This window comes from Dermacentor variabilis, chromosome 11 (assembly GCF_050947875.1).
Source record: "Dermacentor variabilis isolate Ectoservices chromosome 11, ASM5094787v1, whole genome shotgun sequence".
In the NCBI taxonomy this organism is placed as follows: Eukaryota; Metazoa; Arthropoda; class Arachnida; order Ixodida; family Ixodidae; genus Dermacentor; species Dermacentor variabilis.
In genome coordinates this window covers 38,088,134-38,106,000 of record NC_134578.1, presented here as the reverse complement: position 1 = coordinate 38,106,000, position 17,867 = coordinate 38,088,134, and the positions used below count along the sequence as shown (strand labels likewise).

The window sequence follows — 17,867 nt, the reverse complement described above, 5'->3', positions numbered from 1 at the left end:
ATTGCCCCACTACAAAATCCGAAGGCACAAATTATCGCGAAGAAGAGAAATGCCACCAGGACAATTAAAATAGTAGAATCAATAATTCTAAAATTGCTCTGACCAATTCGATACTTTAGCGTAGATGATGTCATGCGGAAGTTTGATTCCCGCAGTTCATTATGCCTCTTCCTCAAAACAATTTTAAAAGCGTGGTATGAATTAATTTTCTAGGTTTATTTTTGACTTGGAAGTTTGATTACACGTCTTTCATGCAGTGCGTGTACTGCAGATGGAAAACTTTAAGCTGGTTTGTTCGTTGTCGCTGCTTGCTGTGATAACAGTATAATATCAGTCTATTTCAGATATTTGACAGCTGAGAGAACGGAATGTTTTATGGTATAGTCACCCTTAAGAGTCTCGTCGCACAGCTGCCAAGGTAGTAGCAAAGCTGGCTACCGGTGTGTCTCGCTTTGCATGCGCGTGCTTAGTAAAATATGAGAGGAAACAAGTTGTTTAAAATAAGCAGAATATCGATATGTATATCGTAGTTTATCCTTTCAGTGTGTTTTTGCAGTTCGCTGGAAAACGAGAAAAATTCTAGAAAACGTGTAAATCATCGCGTCGCTGGTTTTTCTCAGTTCTACAACAGTCAACAAACACACAATATTTACGAGCACTTGATGAGTCCATACTCCGTTTAGTGGAGAGGTCGGTGGCCCAGCTTGAATGGTCCAGTGCGGTTTACTGCCAGCTCCGTCAAGAACATTCCCAAGGAAAGCGCAAGACCTAAGGCAAGGGAAAAGAACGCTCCCTGCATATCCTCAAGTCGGTAAGCGGCGGCTTCCTCGGGATCTTCGGCGTAGCACCTGGTCGCATTTAATATGTATGGTTGCATTGGCCTAATCTGGAGGCCCATCTCGAATGCTCTCCTCAGGCTGCAAAAAAAAAAGAACGGAGTGTTGGAGTAGTTACACTTGCTTCGTTTTCTGTGCACGTTCAGTGTGTGCCGCAATGACGACGTGCCAAAGTGCTTAGGCTGATACATCATGCATCAAAGAACCGAGCACAGGGCCCACAACACTGTGGCCACACCGCGAAGACCATTCAAAGTCCACAGCAAATATAGGCAAATCACATTTGTTCTCTACTTGTCAAGGGACCGCAAGTATCGGCCACCCTCACGCAGCCCTAGTCAAAGCCAACACTAGGGCACGAAAACGGCCTGCAGAAAGGAGCGAACAGCGAGTCATGCACCCTGCTGGCTCCTCTCTTACATTTTCATTACTTGTTTAGCCTCCCGACTCTCAATTCATAAGAGCAGCCATATATTGTGCTGTCGCCTTCTAGGCCACCGCGGTCATTCCCTCAATAAGGACGTTTTCACTGCCACTAATGATGTAGTGGTGGAACAGGTGCTCCAATTTCGCCGAGAGCATACCGTTGCGCCATGCTGATCCAAAACGGCGTTTTAACTGGAAAATGCGTAAAGCTTGCGCCGAAAAAGCGTACAAGTTTCCTGCCTAGTAAAAGGGAAACCAAAACCTAAGTGTGTATCGACCATCACAACCATTATACTGGGCGCGAACAGAGCGGCCACGCACCGAGGCCAGGGATGTAGCGGAAGACGTCGATCCCCCATTGGCTGTTTTTTGTCTCTAGCGGAGGCTCCCATATTCCGCCTCTGTGCGGTCTTGTTTTTGCCGTCTGTTGTACAGTTCCGTATTCCCGTACTACGGTGTCGCCGAACTCGTTTGAAGAGATTCTCGGAACAAAAAGCTGTTTTGGATAAGGTTCCGTGGCACATTGTTTAGCATAGTTGTTGGCGGTGCCACTTTGACATATCTCGTAATATGCTTGCTCTATCACTGGCTGGGGAAGAAGGAGGGAAGACAGAGGGAAAGACGGGGAGGCTAGCAAACCATGCCTAAACACTCAGTGCTCTTCTGCTCTGTGAAGACGGATGACCAGCGAAGCTGTGTATTTAGGGTCCTTAATATGACAAACTGTACTATCGCCGCGGGTCCAAAACGCATTGCATTATTTTGAGGATCTGCTCACATGTGGGTAGTTTTGTGTCTGCGCACGGATTTGATCCCGGGGAAACTAGCTTTTAACGGCGTTGTTGCTATCAGTTGGTATTGTTGGACCTTTCCTTGCAATCCTGCGCGCTCGGAATTGTGGATGTTGTGGTCGTAACTTCAACGGCTTTCACGTGGCCGAATGAACAGCTATGCAGAAGAAGCTTTCCACGTTGGAAATAAGGGAACCTCTAGACGTATTCCCTGTAACACCAGTTTTTTTTTATTCAGCATTGATTTAGACACAGTGAAGACGGACTTGTGCATGTCCTATAGGCTACGATCTTCCGTACGCATCCCGGTTCTGCGATCTCCATTTTATTTCGCTTGAAGCACACGGAGCGTGCGAACACACGCCTTGTTTCAAGTCAACGTAATAGAAGTGGCTTTATACCGCGTAAAGAGAAATATATTCTGTTAAAATAAATGAAACTAGCCTAGTAGAATTCATCCTCTTTTCGCATTAGTAAGCATAAAGCCGTCTTTGCTGCTTTTGTCTGCCGTTTATGCTAATATTGAGACATTGCGCCAAAAGTGGTTATAGCGGTGCCGCATCAGATTTTCGCCTGTGCCAAGATTTCCTCCGAAAGTTCGAATGGCTGTTACACCACTGCTACTAAGATGAGCGCAGGGGAAGCTGGTTATTGCTTAATATCAGGGTACCGGTGGTATGCGTGCTAGTTAGAAAAGTGCAGTTGACTGGCGTGGCTGTGGCGACGTCTCTTGCATTACACATTGAAATAAACTGTTAGCTACCTTATTTATCAACTCTCTCAAAGAAGACCTTTCCAGCTCGCACAATTGCTCGTGATTTCTTTGTTCCCACGTGCAATAGAAAGAAACGTTCAACTAATGATAAAGCCATAGCGATATACGAAACCTAGGTAATCCTGGTCAAATGATTTTCGTAGGAATCACACCGTTTCGCACGTCATCTCGAAAACTACTCTCAGAATGGTGAGCGAGTAATGCCAAGTACATAATTTGTTGACCTTGCGCAGTAGATAACTATGGTTTTCCTGAATATATGACAAATTTTTATCCGTCGCAAAACGCTGAAGGCTACTTCATGGTTCTATAAACTCTGTTGAGTGGCGCAAAAGCTACAGTAAAATATTCTGACACGATATTTCACGCCATCATCACATTTTCATCACAAACTGGATGTCTTCCTCTTCGTGAGAAATATCGTCGATTGATTGAAAAAAAAATCTTAAGTAGGATTTCTCGCTTTATTCTCTCTTTTTTTGCTCGTTGTGATGCAAGTAGTGCAAAAATTTCTCATCGTGGGAAAAAATAGGACGAAAATCGTTAAAGAATAGTTCACGCTTACGAGCGTTTTACTGAGACGGAAGTGTACCACCGCAAAAGCTATTGTGGACACATGCACCTTTTCTCTCTCATTCTCTTACTTCCTGCGGTTTATTAAATGATAGAAACATTTCTTATGGTCCGGATCAATTAAGTCTTTGCAATGTGATCAGCTAAAAGAAAGGGTGGGAGGGGGCGGGTGCTCTTTAATGAATCCTGCAGAGGCCTGTCTGGTGGCACGTCTAGCATTCCACTCCAAGTGGAAATCACGATAATGAAATCCAATGCACCTCACAGAGTCGCAGCATACAGAAAACATGATACGACAGGTAACGCAACAACTGGTTAAAGTCTCTCTTTGAGGCAATCATCCCTCAGCAAACTTAAAAGCACCTCCTTCGCGTTTAGCGCACAAGCGGCGTGAACCCACGTGCTAAGCACATGCCACAGTCTGCGATTTAAGTACCTTATTTTGATATGAACTGGCTGCAAATTAAAAAAAATAAATTATGGGGTTTTAGGCACCAAAACCACTTTCTGATTATGAGGCACGCCGTAGTGGAGGACTCCGGAAATTTCGACCACCTGGGGTTCTTTAATGTGCACCTAAATCTAAGTACACGAGTGTTTTCGCCCCCATCGAAATGCGGCCGCCGTGGCCGGGATTCGATCCCGCTACCTCATGCTCAGCAGCCCAACACCATTGCCACTGAGCAACCACGGCGGGTATGGCTGCAAAAGCAATATAGATGCACCATGTGTTCCAGTAGATTGCAGACAGAGCACAGTGGCGATCTTGCGTGCTCAGTTTTCCAACAGCGAGATTTTTTTTCGCTACCCACATTCAGGTGGACGCGGTGCAAACATGCCAGGCCATACCTGTCGAAGCCACGCTTCCCGTGAAATTCTCATACGGCATCCCATGAGCAAAAAAGGCCCGTACAGCTGGTATGACTCAATCTACTAAACAGGCTATCAGTGCCACGTAAAGCAAGACACAAGAGCTTCTTTGTCGCACGTAGAGAAATGTACCTCTGAGTCTACGCTTGTCCATTCGACAAAACGATGGGAAGGACAAATTCTTCGCCGACCCTCCACAAAGAAGTACTTCATTTTCACTAACCGAATAGATTATTAGTTTAAAGGAAATGATATACAATCTAGCCTTACGTGTAGTGTTATGAAGTTGCGCAAATTTAGCAAGGAATCCGACATATCAAAAATTATTACGCTCCTTCAGTGCGACTTTACCTTACTGTAAGTGTTAAACTGGGTATTGCTGCATGCTCTTCAGAGTTACCACTGCACAAGGGCGTGGTAGGCCCTTTAGGGGCGTGCCCACGAACACACTGCTCAGACTGAGGAGCCAAACACTCGAGCCATCCATCTTCAGTGTACGTGTTTTCATTGAGCTAACCACAAATTTTCCTACGCCAAAGTGACAACGTGTAAAAGCGTACGCTGTAATTACGCTTATGTGCGGCAGTGTGCAACGTTCTGCAATCTCTGAAGTTTTTATTTTCTGGCGCAGCGGCACAGACATCCTCAAAATACGTACTAGTAAATGTGCCCTTCGTGCAGTTTTTTTGCTACTGCCCATTAAATATAGCGGGGAGGCTATGCAAATGAGCGAGAGGAATACAGCAACTTCATGCTCAACAGTTGGACTCCGCCTTAACTTTGGCGATGGCGCAATGCGTTAATGCTTGTTTCACAGTTTCACGCAACTGCCTAATCAGCAAAACAAGAAATGCCGTATTTTCCAGTTTATAGTCAACCCCCGGTACAGAGTACAGAGGGGCGGATTTGGGCTTCATATAGAAAGCTTTTCTACGCTAGTACACAGCGATCAGCTACGACATAAACGAGGTGATATAGTTTGTATGCAGCCAGTGGGCTATACTTTCATGTTAACCAGTACTTATTATTTATTACCTGCACATTGTAGTCAATACGAAAAGCCGTCAAAATCACTCTCACAAGGGCTGCTAGAAGAAAGAAAGAGTCAATAACGTCACATTCGACCAACGGCTCCATAACGTCTTCATCGCCTTCAGAATCTGAAGTTCTTACGCATGCTGGACTACATCGAGCTTCAAAAATCTATGAAGGTGCAGCATTCGCTCACATATTGTCATGGTGTTTTATATTTTAGGTTGTATACTTGTACCCCATAAGAATATCCACAACTGCCAGAAGGAGCCAGAAAAATTGTTTTTGCGCAACAAGGTCCACTGCGGAGCTTATCTTGATTTGTGATTTAGCACGGAAAAAAGTACGCAGGCGCTGTCTGAGCTCGTTATCGTCAAGCGCGCCTCCCATATTAAGAAGTAAAATTATGCATTGTCCGCCCCCATAGATGTCGGCACCCCGCGAAATTACAGCTTTTAAGCTTGTGTAACCTTAGAGTATGCTCGGGAAAACGCGGTAATAATTAACACATCAGGAAGCAGCGTGAAGGTAATGGTTGAGAAGAGCGTATCCTTTTTAATTTTTTTTGTAACTGGAGAAATTTACCGCGCAGCGTAAATGAGACAACGGTATCTCGTGAAAATTTACTCCAGACGCTAATTCTATAATAACTGTTATTCTCACACAAAATAAAGCATGCTGTTTGTTGTGCGATATATGTGTTTGCAGGAAATATAATGACGGTCTTACAGTGAATCAAGATTCAAATAAAACAAAAATCAATAGCAAAATATATTTGTAAGTATCGTGCACCGTCATTTTGCGAGGTTTCGTTATAATAAAGGCATTATAGTTCATGAAACAGTTATGTGGAAAAGCGAAGGCTGCGGTCAGGCTTTAGGCGATGGTAATGGCAGCGATGCGTGTCAGACTTATACGGGAAACCTTGCGGGTCACTGAAATGCTTTGAACGAACCAGCAAATCAATAAATAATACCTACTTAGGACTGAAATGGTGATTTGATATTTAAAGCCTTATGCCGTAGTACATAACGTAATAAAGAACAATCAAGGCCAACGACTTCAAGCGGATTAATAAAAGGTTTAGTTTTTTTTACTAGACGCTTTCCTTGCTTGCACTTTAGATGTTTACACAGCCTACAAATATTCACTGTACCCAATGTTTCTTTCTTCCCCACTGCCCCCCTCCCCCAGAAACTGAAAACACAACGCGTATCTTCATACCTGAGGCAAAGCGAACACAGAGAACGCTGCAGAGCGGACGTGAGAAGGAATGCTAACGTCCTCGTGCCCCGGCGGCAAACCATCCCACGCGTTCGCATTCATGGGCGATGTACCCATTAAGCCCGTCACAAGCAAGCTACACTTCCTTGAATACTCTAGTACACCCCCATTTGAAGTTGCACCACCACCCCGCCACACAAAAAGGGTGAATTCCTGGATGTCCGCCCATGGGACCGCCCACCCACCATGCACAAACCGGGATTCTGGGGAGTACGCAGAAAGGGCCACCCAGCTCGCCCCACACAAACAGGAATTCCTGAGCGGTAACACAATCACTCAGGTACGGTGAAACTCATTCGGCTTCTAAAGAAACCTATTGAACTTAAAAATGGGGCCCCTCGTTTCCAGCCATTTTCCTCGCTTCTAGGTTACGTACTGCGTCTTTATGGTGTGCTTGATGTCTGGATTCAGGCCCCTGCTCAGCATCATGCCCACGGGCTGCAGGTACAAGCTCTGACGTGCTCGCCTGAAACTGCAATGGCCACGCCGGGTGTAACGTGCGGCCAGCGTGGCGTCCTGGAGGTACCGGTCGTACAGGACCACGTGACCTCCGCCCTCGACGCGGTCGAACACGTCATCCTGCACTGCTCCGGGATAAATGGAACCTTGGACGAGCACTACATGGCGTTGAAGCTTTTTGAAGAAAGGAGTTTTTGGTTTCTGTATTGTAAGCGAGAGAGGGGGGCAATAAAAATGCAGACATTGACTTGATTATCTGTTTTGCTACCCTGAGTTGAGGGAGGGGAAAAAGGTGAGAATGACACCTAAAGAAACAGAAAATGTAGACCACTAGGGCGAGCCTTAAACAGACTTGGAAGTATTACAATCGTTAGCGTAGGCTGGTGCTGGAAGAAAACGCAGCACCTTCAGTGTTGACTCTCCTATTGATTCGCACCTTGAGCGCACGTAATGATTGCAGCTTACGAAGCATTAGCCGGCTCATGGGATGCCAACATGGCACTAAGTGTGCCGAACACGTACATTGCATTCTCAGATAAAGTAGAATACTGTTTCTCAAAAGGGTCACGGAGATCATTAAACAATTGCTAACGAATAGCGTCAGAAGTAATGCATCGATTATAGGCCAACATCCAGTAATGTGATAAAACTTCAAAAATTTAGAATTCCCGCAAATGACTTAGTGTGATAACCTAGTCACTCGTTTTATGCCACTAGAGCAACTTTTCTATAGAGATAAAAATGCAAGATAAAGTTACAAGATCCGAGATAAAGATAAAGATGTCCTGTGTCGTTCTCCCTCTCGTGACCGTCTTAGTTGGCGCTGTTCCTTCCTATTTAAAATATGCACCATCTAGCCTAAATGAATGTTGTCCTGAACAATGCAAGGAAAGGCTAGTAGTTTCACATAGGCCTTGCCCTGTTTGCTGCCCTATACGTCGAGATGTGGTAAATATACTGCAAAAGGGAGAGAGAAGGCAGGAATTCTGATTACGTATGTGTTCTTGAGGAGACACCGCCTTCTTAAGTCAGAAAGTCACAGCGGTTGCATCCCGGTGCTGCACAAGCACTCGTACATAGTGCTCGTGGGCCAACTTCCAAGTGGAGTTTTATTACGGGGACCACATCATTTTGACAAAAACAAACGAGACAGAATCTATATCGCAAACAGACCGAAAAAAACATGCTCCGGCGATTACTATACTGCATAACGACAAAGTTGAGTGCAGCACTGTACGTGTTTTCATTTCGCAATGTATCAGCTGGCGCGGAGAATTTGCCTCCTGCACCACGTTGCGAACGGAGCGAGGTGAGGTGAGGATTCCTCGCTGATCCTGAGACAGCAAGAGCCAGCGCGTTGGCAAAGTGCGGGCGCGATTCACAGCAGCCGCAGCCGACAGACCTCCGAGACGACATGCCGTACTCTGGTGCCACGTGGTTGTCACCGCCTCCGTCCTATGCTTTCCTTCTCACTCTTACGCCGTACCCTCCTCCTTCACTTTCTGCCTGTGGCTGCAACCTCCTCCTCCGTTTTAGCCCTCGCGTCTTTCATCCCCCGCTGCGCTCCGCGTTCGCTTTCATCTTTCGCTGCGCTCGCACGCTCGTTTACGAAGCAGACGACGCATCTCGACGCAGGAACGGATATCTAAGAGCTGCGCATTAAAAGAAGGTGACATCAGTAGCCCGTATCAAAGTTACAAAACTGGTAACGTGGCCGATTTGCACCTTTCTCTGCATTTGTAATGTTGGTTCTACGGATCGCTTCTTTATGTATAAATAGCATTTTCTGAATTATAAAGCTTCAGCTCGAAGTCTGAACCTGTGTTTGCTTTTTTCCGTTTCATGTGCGTGGTTTTTGCGCGCTAAAAGCAGTTTGGTCAGAAAATAAGAATTAGCTCGATCTCTCACATTGATGAGTAGGGAGACACGACTACACAGGACCTCGGCTTCAGTCACAGATCGGCAGTGCAACCTGTTCAAGAGGTACCAATCTCACCTCATTTCTCTTTCATTACCACCTCACTGAATTACCAAATTGCCTACTCTGTATTGCTTCTACACTAAACGCAAAAGTTCCCCTTCTTCACCCTGCGTGGTTCTAGTTAGTCAGGTACTTACTCCCTGTACATTACCATATTGCATGCGCCTAATAATAATCACGATGAACGAGACAACTTATCTTTATTAAGGAAGAAATCGAGCTTTAGTACGTATCACGTTTAGCAATGGCCGAGCTGTTGCAGAACGGTGCAGTTTTTATCTAAAATATAACAAAAAAATTCAAGTCTATTTTAGTGCTGAGCATTTTTGAGGCAGTCAGCCAAACTTTCCCCTACGCTATTGATTCAAAGAAACAATGTAAGCATTGTCACATGTAGGAACGTAAAGCTCTGAATCCACTTTAGTTGTCTCGTTTTGGACGTTCCCTTGTCCAGAATTGCAGGAAAAGCTACGCTATTCAAAAATCGGGAACAATGCTTTAATGTAGTAATGGAGCAATAATGAAACCTGCATTTATACTCCCTGAGAAGTCGCTTTGGAGCGATCATCTGACGTTATCTTTTTTATGTCCCCTTATCCGGAATTGCGCGCAAACTTATACGTTATTCCCGAGCCACGAACAACTGTTTAAGGTAGTAATGAAGCAATACTAAAACCTACATTTATATTCTCTAAAGCAGCCGGTTTGTAATGGTCACGTGACGGTTTTCGCGTTGTAGTCTACTTTCTGACTTGCTCAACATAGCGCATCATCACTTGACATTCCATCTCGTCAAGTCTTTCTTTTCGTTTCTGGTTTACATTAACAAACCATATATTTATTGAGGCTACAGTTAAGAAGCTTGATTGTGCAAAACTTTCTCCTTCTAATGAGTTAAACTGTCTTACTTGACTTCCTGCAAACAAAACGAAATTAAAACTCCGACCACTTACGCAGGGAATTCACGTGCACACTAAATCATTTGTGCGTGGCCTTGTGAATACGTTTGATGCGTAATGCAAAAATATGTATGCTTTAAGATAATAACAGAAAATTCGGAATATCAGTTTCGTTTATTAACGCGTGTATCTTACCTTTCTGCTTCATCGACAAATATTGCGAAATATCTCAAACAAAATGCTGAAATAGAGGGTCCTCTATCGGCAGAAAATTTGTCAATGCCAGAGAGTTAACGCCGAATAAGTTTAAATAAATCGACTACTAATTAATTTCACCAGGCAGAAAATGGTCCTGTCTGACCTAATTATTCCAGCATATTATTTTCTGGCCCGAAAGATTCAGTTCTGCTCCAGTGGTTATGAAATCTTGGAAAATTATTTGCCTATATTTTTACAACTTGAACGCTCCGTATGTGAGGCTGGAAGAATTCACGGAGGGGGAGAGGAGGGTATTCTGTAAGTGTCCATCTGGTAGACATGTCCAATTAATCTGCTTCTGACGTTCTGATTGGCTTGACTGGGGCACGTGTAAGAAGGACAGAGGCGCGCGCAGCCAATAAACAATTCAGCAGAAGACAAAATGGAGATGTGCACTAGGTGGACGCTTACAGAATAGGTACATCCCTAGGAAGCTTGTCTGACTGATAAGGGTGGAATAGCTTAGCTGTCCATCAAGTTCCGACTGCTTTGTGGATGCTGTTGTTGCTAGGTGAAGTTTCCTTTTGTTTGGAAAACCTATACTGACCCCACTCCCTTTTTCATGACACGACTACAAGGACAAAGGACCGCAATATTATGGAAAGATGCCCTGTCAGGGAAATCATACGATACAATTGGGTGACAAGAACTCCGCAGGCATGGCACTTAAGGGACGCCAGAACAGAACAATAAATCAATTTGAAATCACTAAATCTTTGAAAAACTGTCGTGCCGTTAGTTTCGAAATTAATGGTTGATTATTAGAAGAAAGCATCGCCCAAGACCCTTGTGCAGATGGTTAACTGCCGAAGCTGAAACTTGTTGCCCCTGTATTTATCATTCGGTTAATCCCGATGGTTCAATAAACGACGGCTTGGCAAGCCACCGGATTCTCGGTGCGCAGTTGCTGCTTGCGCTCGGATGCAAGAGCCTATTCTTGTGCCCGGGCTGCAGCATTGGCACGTCTATACGAGCTCGTTCCCAGTTCTGCTCATGGTATTGCTGATCGAAAGCTGCCTGTCCATTCAGAGCCGGAGAGAAATTGTTGCGCATGCGCTCGACTGCGACGGAGAGCAACGACGTCACAACTGGCGCAGCCAATCGCGCGCCTCTCTTTATTTTTTTCATATATGCGCATGGGCTTGCGCCGGAGGATTTTGCACTGTACAGGTGACAGACAGGCGAATCAGCTAGCCGTAAATGACTTCGCTGTAAAATAATATGCAAAGTGTCACATCGTGGTAAGAGTGGTGGGTTTGATATTGTAGATGGGTAATTCACCGATATAGAAGAAATATTTTTTCCTGATTTTTTCTGCGAAGAACAGCGCCAACGAAGTGATAACTGTAGACAATACAAGACGTAAATCGGAGTAAATTGTACCTAGTACAAAAAAGATGAAAAGACAAAGCAAGAGAAATTTGACATGCCAATTTTCAGAAGCTAAAAATGTTGGATAGATTGACCTGCATTCACGACAAGCTCACTTCTACAGACACGCATCGTCCAGGGTGTGAACAGGTTGCGGTTTATGTGACTAAAGTAAGTAAGCATAATTTGCAGACGTTAGAGATGAGCTATTCAATGCCTACAAATAATTCATTGAGATTTCTTCAGTTGGAACAACAGCGCTTCGCCTTCAACTGTTTGGCCTCATCATTCAGTTTATGCTGTTACATTTGTCATAAATTACCGACAAGGCCGTTCACATACACCTTCACGCCACATGTTTGCATGTCAAGACAGCGTTCCGTGAGATGAGCTCCTATTATGAAAAATGATACTTTTTTTACAGAAGTTCTTGCCTACCTATGTGTGGTGTTGCTTTCCATCAAAACATCCTCATGTTTTGATACCGAAATCTAGCAAGCACTGCGCGGAGATTAAAACAGCAATTCGTATAACACCTCGGCCTACATGAGGGCGGGTAGAGTATCTGGGGAAAGATGCAAACACTATTTCAAAGAGCTTGTGGAACAGCTGTAGACAAGCAGGATTGCGTGCAGTCCTCTTAGGCAGTTTAGACCTTCTGGAAGGACGCTGATGATTATCATGTTCTTTTTTAGTGGCATCGCCGTCGAACCGGGGTGGGGAGAAGTAGTCGACCAGTCTGCTTAACTTAATAAAGTTTTATACATTTATCGCTGCCTAGCCTTTTGCCCATCTTATTTCGATGTTAGCTTTCGTACTGAAAACCTTTCGCTATATTGTACCATTAACTTTGTTTTTGATTACTCCGGCTCTATCGATTTCTGCCCTCCTTTTCACACCAATACTACGATCGCCTCCTAATTATCTCGACTGCTCACCAGTGAATCCTTCAATCCTCTTATAATCCCGACGTTTCTGGAACGTGGACACTCACTTCGGGTCTCCCTGGATCAATATCTTGGAATTCTGATGTGCCATGTCGTTTCTGGAGTTCTTTTCCAGCCCACACATGCCTTATCTTGCGGCGAATATTTGCTCTACCATCATTCTGTGTTTAGGTAGCCCACTCCGGCATCAAATAGCAAGGCACTCCCCTTTTCGTTATTATGCAGAATTTCGCTCTTGAATTTTCACCTGCCGTGTTTGTAAAACTCGGCAATATTTTTTTCATTTACATTCCTCGTCACCGATTTACAATCACCGATATCACCGCGAGCTCCCCCTAATTTAACAAAGTACTTTAGTTTTACGTATTAACGCATAAAATACGTGTGCCTTGTGGGATGAATCCCGCTTTTGACTTAGGTCTTTGCGCGTGTCTCTTGTGCTGTCTGCATTTTCCTCACCCCTGTGACTGCATCTCGATCCACATCGCAGCTTCGAGTGGGTAATGAGCACAGCATACGTAACGGAACTAAATATAGCGTGTGATGCACGTTTTCCTCACCTTTGGCTCGCCATGTTCTCAAGGTTATGCTCTTATGCCGTTCCACAGAGGTTCCACTGCCTCATTTAAATGTGTTTGTAATTTTCCACTTAAGAGAGTGTACCACTCGGAACATGTCTTTGAATTGCGGCGGGAACGAAAAGATTGTTTGTGACATCGAAGAAAACGAGCGCGCTTGTTTGCCACGAATTGGGACATTTATTTTTAATTCGCCTCTCAAAGTGGTCGAAGAGTGACATGCGGCGTCGCTCGACGGTGATAAAGTTCAACCAATCTCTGTAACGTCACGTAATCAGACATTCCTCCCTACCGCGCAGGGAGGAATCTTCTTATTTCATGCAATATCGCAGTGCCGAAACATGCGTAGCCTTCGAGACTGCCAACGCGTCCACAAATAAGTGTTGTCGGCGCGCGTAAAGAGCTTTAAGGAGATACAACTCACAACAAAATATTTTGCTTTAAAGATGTCTACACTGCTCGTTTCTACTCTGACATTTCTACTCTGCCACTGCCCGTTTAGAAGCTTCGAAATTGTAGGCTTTCTATTACGCTACAAAATAGAAGGTCCTTGAAGAACTGTAGGCTGTCGTTTTATTATGTAGGACCTATACTGAACGAATAACATTGAATGTCGGCTCTTTCTTTGGGGTAGTTCTTTACCAATGCTTCTACATTGCACTCGTCCTTTTGTTCCAAGTATGTTTCACTAATAAGTCAAACATCCTCGTCTTCTTACGCATAGGCAACACTTGATATGTGGAACCACATTTGCAAATATACGACATTTACATAGTGGAACCTTGTTGGAATGAGATCGAGATTATCATCAACATCCACTCTACATTATCTTAACCCTGGACATTCTTGTTACCCTATAATACGTTTCATCTTAACCCTTTAACTGCCAAAAATAATAATGACTTGGCCTACAATCCTTAGTGCTTGATTTCTTCTTTGTATTGCACATATACGTACCAAATAAAATCGGAAAACGCTTCCCCATAAACTAAGCGGGATACAGTAGGCCAAACGTATTGTTAAGCTGCCTCTTAAATGTAAATGTATGGTCCAAGACTGGTGCTTGGTAGCTGCTGTACCAAGCTCAGTGGGTGTTCTTAAAACGTACTTCAATGGTTATAAAAAATATGTCTTCGCTTAAACAAGGAAACAATTTTCACATTGGCGAAAATTTTACCGTCATGCTCGCTATGAAAAGATTGACGATGCCGGCACGTTTTCTCATCAAAAGATGTGCCGCCGCTCATGGTGCACATTAATTTCGGTATCACCGTTGAAAAGGCCGGTAAATAAACGTAAATTTAAAGCAACATACTAATATTCAGATTGCCAGACATTTTGCAGGCATTTTGTCAACAATATTGTTGAGATTACTTATCAAAGGGTAACAATACAATGTTTTTGAAGATTACTGACCGTCACCATTGCAAGGCAATAAAATCTCTTTAAATTTTAATTTATATAAAGAGATATCCGCAGCAAGAGCTTACTACGCACCATTCACTTTCGGCAAGCGCCATGGTGTCTTAGGAGCACAGAAGAAAGAACCGTCTATTTTATGGGTGCTCACCATGACGAAATCCTCAAAGCCAGTCTTTCTCTCAACAATGATCTTGAGCTTCGGAAACCTGAGCACGTCGTCAAGGTTGTCCACGTGATCTTCGGTGCTCTTCACTAGCATGGTACTCACGAGACGGCTGCTCAACAACGTCACCAATACGAAAAGGAAGAGACTCCACGATCCGAGCAGAATCCTGGTCGAAACGTTGGTCACCCTTTCATGTTTTGCTGCGACAGAAAAGTATCTGTTATTGCGTCACCATTTTTGGGGTTCTTCAAGCACTTTCTGAGGGCTAATCACTTGTGCTTGTCTCTAAACATTTTCCCGCCTACACTGGGTAGCCCATGGTCGATTGTGCAGCGCATCGGACTACCGTGCTGAGGGAACAGAGTTCGAAGCCAACCACCGGAATAACTCGGGTCACGGAGTAAGTGGCAATGGGACAAAACACATGACCAGCTCTTCGTCGTAGAGACTAAGCGCGGACTTGTGGAAAGTGCCACTAGATTGCCTAGCGTGGCCAGAAAGAAGCGCGAGAGAGGAGCCAAGCTGCCACATCACGTGTTTCTCAGTGCTCGCACGCCCCGCCGTGCCATGCGTTTCGGAGGCTACACGCAGGCTTCGCGGTGGCGCCTCTAGATGGCACTGAAGGCGCTCAAGAAAGCCACAAGCAGGCTTCGCGTGTGGCTTAAGAGGAAAAAAACTAAATCAGGAAAGAAACAATTTCTGATAACTCAAAGGGAAGCTCATTACTTTTCGAAGCGAAATCGGGATGCCCGAGTACACGCACCTATAAAGCGAGATATAAGACGGAAGAAGAAGCATGTGCTTGCTGCGGTAAAGCTAGGGAGACTATGGATCATGCTGTATTATAATGTGAAGACGTCTACCCTGCGGTCGATTTAGGCGCCACTGGCCTCCTTGAAGCACTTGGGTTCAGCGAGGGCAGTGGAAAAATAAACATGCCCGCAATAGGAATTAGTAAGAGGCGATTAGATGATTGATGGAATAAAAGTAGGGAAACGAGAAAAAACGGAGACGTACAAAAGCACAGTCCGCAATAGATGATCACAAAATTTGGTTGTGGTAGTTCAGTGTCTTTTTTTTCTTTATTGCTTAACCTAGGTAGGACATTAGTCAGTATAATAGCAAGGGCTTGGTGGCACAACCCACCGCCCCGTTCCAAAGGGGACGCTCATAACATCCATCCATCCATCCATCCATCCACCCATCCATCCATCCATCCATCCATCCATCCATCCATCCATCCATCCATCCATCCATCCATCCATCCATCCATCCATCCATCCATCCATCCATCCATCCATCCAAAGCCCCAAAGATGAATGTAACTGCAGTAAATGCCGGATAATGCTTTTCGGCAGAGGCAATACGTTACACAGATATATTGATTGAGTGCTAAAGAAATTGCCATGGACACGCATCGTAAGATGGGTTAATTCTTCAAATTATTTTTACATTTACTTATTCATATTATAGTTATTTATATATTTGTGGATAAGTACCTTAACCTGTCAATATAAAGTTTTTGCAGATTAGGACACAGCGAAAATAGAACTCAAAAGGTCTGCAGGAACATCGATGCTACCTGTTTGATCCTATAGGACAGTTTAGCGCAAAAAACAATATTTTCAAAGCATAAACAAACACTAATGTAACAATGCTGTAGCTAAATGGTACGCATAGCAATATATATATATATATATATATATATATATATATATATATATATATATATATATATATATATATTTATATATATATATATATATATATACACTAAAAACAATACATCACAGAAAATGTATGAGCAACAAATTAAGAAATTACAATGCAAGATAACTCAGTTACATCAGGTAACAGGCCAAAGAAGTCGGTGGGCCTTCTAAATATAGAATATCACACAGAAGACAATACAACAATCACTACAGGTACGAGACGTTTATTTCACTCAGTCATGCCATCGTCGCATTGTGTATTCAGGTGAAAAAGTAACTGACATTGTCGTGCCAACCTAACCATAATATTTTACCTTATGAACGAGAAATTGAGGCCATGGCAACCGATAGGGTTTAATCGAGAAAGGTAAATTTGAAATATTAAGGAGGCCTTGTTGGGTTGTGGTTTGTTCCCGCGAATTTTCTGATCTGATCACAACACCTAATTCTCGGCCGTCTTTTGCAGCCCGGCACGCCAGGCGCCAGTTTTATGCTGCAGCTGCATTTCGCATTACAGTGCTCCACGCCACAATGAGTGCATTAAGCACAGACGTTCTAGCTAGTTCTGACAAGTTTACCTGAAATGAAGCAAAGAAAATTCACAACGTAAGAATAGGTGACAGGGGTCTCATTCTGTTACTAATGTTACGAGCGTGTTTTGCCCGTCCTGTGTGCGCCTTGATAAGTTAAAGATCGAGCAAGGTACGCCGTGTTTAAAAGGCATGAACACCACGTCGATCATCATCATCGTAATCGTCACTCTACCTGTGTGCACTACAGGTTGAACAACTCTCCTATCAATCTTCAGTTGGCAATTGGTGCCAGCTGACACCAGGCTATGCCTGCGAATTTTATAATTTGATCGCACCACTTAGTTCTCTGCCATCCTCGGCCGTGCTTTTCTTGCCTCGCCACCGTTTCCGTAACTCTAATACTACATCGGTCATAGACTCTGCGCATTACATGCACTGTCAGATTTCATTTCCACCACCTAATGTCAAATGGAGTATCGGCTGCCTCCATTCTAATCCGCACTGATATCCTCCACGGCTTTTTATGTTAATCTCCAAGCTTCTGCGTCATATCTCAGCAGCAGAAAAATTCAAAGATTGCGCAATTCTTTTTTCAGGCTAGCAGTTATAGGCTGGCGTTCATGACTGTAAAACCTGCCCGTTTAAATGTTTCTTTAGAGGAGCACCAACTAGTTATCTTGAAATTTTAGAAACGCTTTCATTACAGGCTTATCGCTTCCGAAATACAGACAGTTACCACGTGTAAAGGTTGAGAAACACCTGAAGCGTATTTAATTAGTTACGAAAGCTTGTTTTAAAATCTGGGACCTGGCGTTGTCGACATTACCGTGCCGCCATGATAGAAAAAGTAACTTGTGGAATTAGCGCTGCTGCAATGCTCGTTATGATGACGTCTCTCCTAACAAATTAAAGAGAACGCTGCGCGCTTTTTTTCAGGCTGCAACCGCGTCTGGC

General features: G+C 44.0%; 1 protein-coding gene across 1 annotated transcript in view; it reads right to left on the bottom strand.

Moving 5' to 3' along the window:
* Nucleotides 1-660: 660 nt before the first annotated feature.
* Nucleotides 661-17,867, bottom strand: part of LOC142564753 (ionotropic receptor 93a-like) — a 28,842-nt gene continuing 11,635 nt past the window's right edge. Inside the window, exons 3-5 of the mRNA XM_075675901.1 lie at nt 14,651-14,868; nt 6,964-7,247; nt 661-917 (exon numbers count right to left, since the gene is read on the bottom strand). Of these exons, the coding sequence (XP_075532016.1) occupies nt 680-917; nt 6,964-7,247; nt 14,651-14,868 (740 nt within the window). The 3' untranslated portion in view covers nt 661-679. The remainder of the gene's footprint in view (nt 918-6,963; nt 7,248-14,650; nt 14,869-17,867) is intronic.